General features: G+C 42.3%; 1 protein-coding gene across 3 annotated transcripts in view; it reads right to left on the minus strand.

Annotated features, from left to right (window-relative positions):
* Positions 1-3,692: 3,692 nt before the first annotated feature.
* bsk146 (brain specific kinase 146) overlaps positions 3,693-7,526 on the minus strand; it is an 11,991-nt gene continuing 8,157 nt past the window's right edge. Inside the window, exons 2-6 of one of the 3 annotated variants that reach the window (XM_034130743.1) lie at positions 6,864-7,117; positions 6,568-6,770; positions 5,821-6,012; positions 5,536-5,643; positions 3,693-5,316 (exon numbers count right to left, since the gene is read on the minus strand). In XM_034130743.1, coding sequence (XP_033986634.1) covers positions 4,507-5,316; positions 5,536-5,643; positions 5,821-6,012; positions 6,568-6,770; positions 6,864-7,035 — 1,485 coding nt within the window. In that variant the 5' untranslated portion in view covers positions 7,036-7,117 and the 3' untranslated portion in view covers positions 3,693-4,506. Of the gene's footprint in view, positions 5,317-5,535; positions 5,650-5,820; positions 6,013-6,567; positions 6,771-6,863; positions 7,118-7,526 lie in introns of all 3 variants that reach the window. The other 2 variants (XM_034130742.1, XM_034130744.1) reach the window with 2 other exon arrangements.

The raw sequence follows: 7,526 nt of genomic DNA on the forward strand, positions 1-7,526 counted from the left end.
CTGAAGTGAAGAAAAGGATCACGGTTCAAGTTTGGAGTGACTGCAGCGGATACTGGGGCTGATCATAACATACGTAAGTTGTGTAGCTATTCCAAAATATCCATTCCAACAATTTGTGGTCTAATTGTTGCTTCATGCAAAAATCCACTAGGGTGAAATTATGCAAACATTTTACTATAATCAAATTTAGCCTGCATTTTCTTTATATAGTCTTAGTCTTTACATTGTGGCCGAGTCAAATACATATTTCAAGTAAATAAATCTGTATTGCACCAAGTGAAGGCAACAGTTCTCCTACTGTAACCAAATACATTTGGCACATATTCAGATTTTCCTGTATGGCTCAGTGCCACAGTCGCTATTTTGGATCATTCTTTTTTTGTTCACACACTCAAAAACCAAACTTACAGTACACCATTAGAGATTATATTTAATAGGCTTTTCAGATGTTTGAAGATTACCAAAATGTGACTAAAATAAGCAGTCTTGTGGGCCTAAACATTGTAAAGTCAATTTCAGAACACACTTACATACATTCGATATGCAAACATTTTGTGCCTCCTAATTAAAGGTAACCTGTGGAGCTTTTGACCATTAGCAGTGCTATGAGCAATGTTTTCTTCAGCCGGTGACCATTTGCCTAGTAGCACAATTCACATCCTGTCATGGTTTTAGCCTCTTCCGCTGACAATAAGTGCCAGTAACACATCAAGAAATGTAGCCATGTACCAACATAACATCATATTTGTTTTCACGAAAACTCCACAGAGCACTTTTAATCTAAATCTTGCACAACAAAGGAGAATGTAAGCTAACGTAAGCTAGCTATTAGCTTTAAAGGTCCTGAAGACAAAAACAAAGAGTGATGGCCTATGGGGTGGCTAGACTTTAGTCTTCATGCTGGTCCCTGGGTCTGTCACTTTTAATTACAAATTTGAAATACCATTTGAACACAAAAACAAATGTATATTCAATCTGGAATAATTAGCCTGAATTGAAAATTCTCTGAATTAGCACAGAAGCTAAATACATTCGCTCTGATATTTCGCCTGCCCCGTTTCCCTCAGTGAACTACACAGTTGTTTGCTAACGTAAAATGAAGGAAACAAAGAGCTGTACACAAGCTCATTTGCGTAGCAATGTGTGGAAGGCTCTTGGATTTGACACCAGTATACTGCCTTTTATACTACATTTTAAAATACAAACAACGTTTGCATACCGACAGTTGTGCGCCGAGTCGACGCACAACTGTGGTGTCACACTTTTTGGAGCAATGCGCTCATGGTATAGATGTCATTTGGTTGTGTGTGTAGACGGTGGAAGCAGGGAGAGGCATATACGTGCCTTGATCCCTGCCGAGTCGACGCACAACTGTTGATTGGTGTCAGTGCCAAAAAACCTTTTAGGAGCAATGCGCTCATGGTATAGATGTGGCGCATACATCTTAATTCCTACTCTTTTCCCTCACCCTATCCTAAGGGAATGCATGTACGTAGACACGTTGTGCCTCTCCACCTCTGTTCCTTACTTCTTACTTGCTACCCCTTTCCCTCAACCTATCCTAAGGGAGTGCATGTACGTAGACACGTTAGTTTTGCTGCTATAGGCTTAGACTGTCGGGGGATACCTTACTTCTTCCTTCTCTCTGTCTGTACCTGTGTACTCTCATGTTCCCAATAACCCAGCTTCCCCCAAATGTCTTTTTGGTGTCTATATCTACGCCGGGATCCTGAGTCGAGGCTGATCCTGTTGCTGTGGTCCTGTGTCCTGGATCCTCTATCCTGAGTTCTGGATTTGAGTCCTGGACTTTGAGTCGTGGCTGAACCTGTCTCTGCGGTCCTGCCTGACTCTCATCATACTACTTCCCTGATGGCTCGCACAGGATTACGGACATCCTCGTGGATTCATCTTCTTATTATAGACACATGCATTTCCAAACATTTGGTCTACCCATGCTGTAAAATGTATTATCTCTTCGATTTACACACGGCATCTATTGCACGTCCTGGGAGAGGGATCCCTTCTCTGTTGCTCTCCCTGAGGTTTGTCCCATGTTCCCCTTTAAACTGTGGGGTTTCTCTGGAAGTTTCTCCTTGTACGTTGTGAGGGTCTAAGGACAGAGGGTGTCGTATTGTCATACTGATATTCTGTACAAACTGTGAAGTCCACTGAGACAAATGTAACATTTGTGATATTGGGCTATATAAATAAACATTGATTGATTGATTGATTGATTGATTGATTGATACAAATGCCAACATTTAGCATTACCACAACAACAGAGTCAAATGCTAGCAGTCAAATGTTAGCTTGACTTTAAATAGGGCAATGGAGGCTCAGCATTTTTATGATAAAACTACAGCATGTAGGGTATGTTTCATATCATTTAAAAAAACACATATTCTGATTAGCGCCTGTGACAGACCTAGAGGCCATCTCCGGCCAACCCTTAACCCAGACACTGCCAGCTTTACAGGATTTCTCACTTTACTTTTTGGGAAATTAAATAGTTTGCTAGGATGAATGATTCAGTGTAAACACATCTGGGAAGTGCTAAGGAGCAGTACAAGGGGTTTTAGGGGGGCAATAATGACATTATGAGGTCATGTACAGGCCCATGTAATCTCTTCTTCATACAGTCATGTGATGTGCTGGAGCTCACACAGTAAATGCTGAAGAGCTCGTTCAGCTTGCAGCTGGCTGATGGAGAGCTAAAGAACAGCACGGCTACAGATTCTGTATCAGGACTGTCCTTTGTTCGGAGTCAGAAGGCTGCCAATGAGGTCAGAGATTGTCACAAGATGTAGTCATCTGCATCATGCTATCTGATCAGCTTCGACGAACATGATCCAAACGATTTCGTTAAGCTGAGTTTAGCTGATCCTCGTTCAGGCAGATCCAAGCTGAGGCTACTGACTCACCAGATAAAGAAACATGTTGTTGTTGCAGCTATACTACACCAGCTTGTGGCAGGAGAAACACTGAGCAGGTTTTCACAATAGAGCTTTAGCACATACAAGTTCATGCAGAATATATGTCTGGAAAGCAACACACACCCATTCCTATGCATAATCCAAGGTTCTTTTTCTTCATTTTTTTTGTCAACGAAAGGAATGGATTACTTTTTTTCAGTTCATTTGAACTTGGTAGAAAACCAACGCCGCACTACTTGACTAAAGGTGGCAATTTAGAAAAAAAAAGACACAATTGAATTCCCTCTGTGTTTAAATTCTATGTCCTCATGCTTTGTTTTTTTTCTTCGGTTCCTTGATTTGGTGAGATGAGTACACGGCATTTATAGCAATACAAATACAACACACAGAATAAAAACTATTATTGTTCAGATTTTTTAGCCCTAGGATGTCTCAAGAGATCATGACGGCAATATTCACTTGAGGAACATTATGCAAGAAATTGTGCTACGGCAAAAAATCTACATCACAACATTTTACGTTTCTTTTTGTAAATCTTTCAAGTACATTTTCATAAAGCCGCTTCAAATTCTTCATAAAGGTACGTTTGAGCTACTCGTCATGCAATTTATAAAAAGGTAATTATTATTGTTTCCTTCAGATTGATTTGAAAATGCTAAGTCATCATTACTCTTTCCTTTTTCAGGCAATTAATTTTGCTTAAAGTTTCAAAGAAAATACAAACAATACAAACTGAATTTAAAAAAATCAAAGGAAACGGAAGCTTTACAAATATAATTTTGGGAGGGAGTAGAAAAAAAGTCTTTCAACAATGAAGAAGATATGTTTGACTTGAAGAACAAAGACATCAGAGGCTTCCGCTCGTGGACGTACTGAATTACAATAGTCAAAACGTATACAGTCGTATTATTCCAATGTGAACAGCAGCCAACCAAATGGATTTGGCACAGCTATGCCAGAATACAACGTGAAGTTGAACGGTAAAAGAGTAACCAAACAATAGAAAAAAGTAGTCTATTTAAATTAAAATAAATAATTAAATTACACACAACAAATTCACTCACACTTTTCCGACACATAAAACATTTAAAACCACTGCTCGCTCCTTTTTTATCTTACATGTATTTCCTTGAACTCTGTTATAGTCTTCTTCAAAAATACAAATCCTTTGACCCTTGGCTTCGTTCAGAAGCGATCCTACAGCAGTCTGCCACATGGTCTCTATTTGCCTTTTTTTGCTGGAAGTATTGCTTTTAGAAATACATTTTGGTCTTTTCGGATGGTGAAGGAAGCAATATTTCATTTTCCTCTGGGCTTAAAAAAAAGGCATTTGCACACTGACATTAAAGAGTAAAGTGGGCTTCTTTTGGAGTCCAAAAAGCCTACCTCATGAGGAATGTATGCATTCTACAAATACTCTCTGTAAAGTCTTCTGTATGTGCTATGCCTTTCCCAAGATGTTTAGATCAGGATACGTGTTAGAACATTGTCTGTTTGTTTCCATGCATGTGGTTGGATGAGAGGTATACATTGGCACCAGTGAGTCTGTGACAACATCAATGTTCTGACGCACTCAGACGCAGATTTCTATGGGCGTGGCCACCAGCATGCGCCCTCCCGGGGAACTGTTTTCCCGCGGCATTCGGTCGTAACTGTTGGTGGACGACACGGAGCTGTTGGTGGAGACGGACACAAAATGGTGGCCTCCGCCTGGCTCCATCCCCCCGCCCTTGGCCCCGCCGCCGCTCCCCCTCTCCGCCGCCACCGGAGACGTGGGAGAGAGAGGAGAGAGCGGGGAGAGAGGAGATAAAGTCTGCTGCTTCATCCTCTCCACAAGCAGCTCCTCGTCTTCCTCCCCGGAAGAAGATGAGGAGATGGTGGTGTTCCCCTCTCCCCGCGCACCTCCTCTCTCCCCGCCACCACCGCCAACCCTCTCTCCACCACTTGCGCTGTTGCTGTTGCTGTTGGTGTTGGTGTTGCTGTTGCTGTTGCCGTTGCTGTTGCTGTTTCCGTTGCTGTTCCCGTTGTTGTTGTTGTTCTCCGCGTCCAGCATCCAGGAGTGGCTGAAGTACCCGAACACCTCTTTGACAGAGCAGCGGCGGTCCTGTTCCACGGAGAGCAGGCGGCGGAACATGCGCAGGGCCTGCTCCGTGAAGCGCCTCCACTGGGAGGGGACCGTGTTGGTCCTCCTCCTCTGCCAGCGGATGAACTCCTGGTAGAAGGAGTCGGAGGGCAGCGCCTTCTCCCATGGGAAGTTTCCGGTCAGCATGCAAAAGAGCAGCACCCCGAAGGCCCAGACGTCCGTGCTGTAGTCCACGCAGAAGCCCTCGTGGCGGGACACGTCGCAGAGCTCCGGGGCCGTGTAGGGGATGGTGCCACTCACCTAGAGGGGAGACAGGTCAACACCACGCTGGATAAAGGACTTTGAGTGGTTCAAGACACTAGTACTGGAATACTGTGCTGCAAAACATCAGGCCCTTCCTACATCCACAACATGATTACACCATGCACTCCAGCATATGCACTTCGCTCTGCATCAACCAATCGGCTTGTTACCCCCTTAATGTGAGTTGGACCCACGTACCCCTAAAAAAAAACACACCTTTTCACAATCCTGGATCCAAAATGGGGAAACAAGCTTCCTTGATGTCACGACAGCAGAAAGGTTACACATCTTCTGCCACAGACTGAAAACCCTAACCTGTTCCGACTGCACCTTGGACAATAATATATATATTTAATTTCACTTCTGTACGTAGCGATGAATGGTTTGGCCTATTTGAAGTCAATGCAGTTGCACTTGATGAAAGCTAATGTACTTCCGATAAGAGTTTCAGATAAATGAAATGCATTGGAATGTAAGATCAGACACAGAAACATTACTCACTCGTTTCACTGGTGAGCCAGCTCGGCGGGTCATGCCGAAATCTGACAGCTTGACCTTGCGGCATTCTCGGTCAAAAATGAGGATGTTTTCAGGCTTGATGTCCCTGTGGACCAGCTTCTTACAGTGCAGGTAGTCCAGAGCGATGGCTACTTGGTGCACACAGCGCTTTGCCACTGCCTCGGGAAGACCAATCTGAAGAAATGGAAAGAGGGAGAGAGAGTGCTACACACAATACATATGGTATATGCAACAATAAAACGTGGACTAAAAACAAATCTGTCTTCTTAAAATAATACTTCACCCACAAAAATATACTTTGGATATCAATTATTAAACCCACTGTTACGTTGAATTCTTGAAAAACTTGTCATATACCTCCATGGTCAATGAAAAACGAAACGAGAGGAAAGTCTACATGAATTGAAGTCAATGGGGTCCATATTTAACAGCAGTAAACATCTGTTTACAAACTATTACATAAATCCTTCCGTATGATACAAGTTTTATTAATCAGCTCAAAATTGACTTCTCTTCTCAGTTTTTTTTTATTCATTGTTTATCTTGGAGGCATTTGAGAATGGTTTTCTTTGAGAATTTAAGACAAAATGGGGTGAGTAAATGACCTACAAATGTTAACTTCGGATGCAAAGAACTAATTTAAGAACTTGTCAAGATAGATATTTGTTTGCTTAAGTCCTTGACCCAGAAGCAGTGATACGCAGAGTAACCAGAATGAAGATGGAGCACCTGTGGGGGAATGATATCGAAGAGGTCCCCTGCCAGCGCGTACTCCTGGGCGAACACGTAGTAGTCGTCCGTCTCGAAGGCGATGCCGAACATGTTGATGATGAAGGGGCAGGGGGACAGGTACAGAGAGATGCTGTACTCCCGCAGGAACGACTTCAGCTTGGTAGTCTTCTTCTTCAGGAACTTCAGAGCCATTTTTGTACCTTATTGGGCGAAATATGAGAAAAATAGGCATATAAACGTTTTGCCTATTTAGAGCAGCAGGATTTTGTACGTGTGCATTCGTGCCCCCTCACCTCTGATCTTGTGGATGACCAGGTCCACCTTGCCGTACGTGCCCTTGCCCAGCTCCCGGATCACCTCGTAGTATTTGTTGACCTCCAGCCTCTCCAGGTTCTGGGCTGCGATCAGCTGCAGCTCGTCCAGGATGTCCATGTTGGCTCGAGACACCAGCGGAGAGGAACTCATGCTAGGGACTGCTATAGGGGACGGACCAGGGGACAGAACTGGGGAGCAGACGCTCAGGTGGGACAGCTAACAGCTGGAGTCACTGCGCAGGAATGAGAGAGGAAACACATTTTTAAGTTGGAGTTTAAAGTACATTTTTATTCCCATCTTTTTTAAATATTTTTATTATTATGATTAAATACTTAATATAAGAAGGATTATTGTAGTTATTTAAAAATTGCAGTAGAATATTTGACAATAGGTTACACCTTTGTATTAATACCATGTATAAGCATTAAACCTTAATTATACAATATAATTATAAATGATCTGCATTATAACGTACTAAAAAAATAAAAGTTATAAATAAAAGTAAATGACTAATATAAATGAATAAAATACATAAATACAATTCAATTAATGGTTGGATGTTAGTATTTTACATGTGAAACATATATTACATTTTTATCCTGTGGAAAACTTCCATGTTCAATTTCTTGTGGTATTACATT

This window comes from Trematomus bernacchii, unplaced genomic scaffold (assembly GCF_902827165.1).
Source record: "Trematomus bernacchii unplaced genomic scaffold, fTreBer1.1, whole genome shotgun sequence".
Taxonomy (NCBI): Eukaryota; Metazoa; Chordata; class Actinopteri; order Perciformes; family Nototheniidae; genus Trematomus; species Trematomus bernacchii.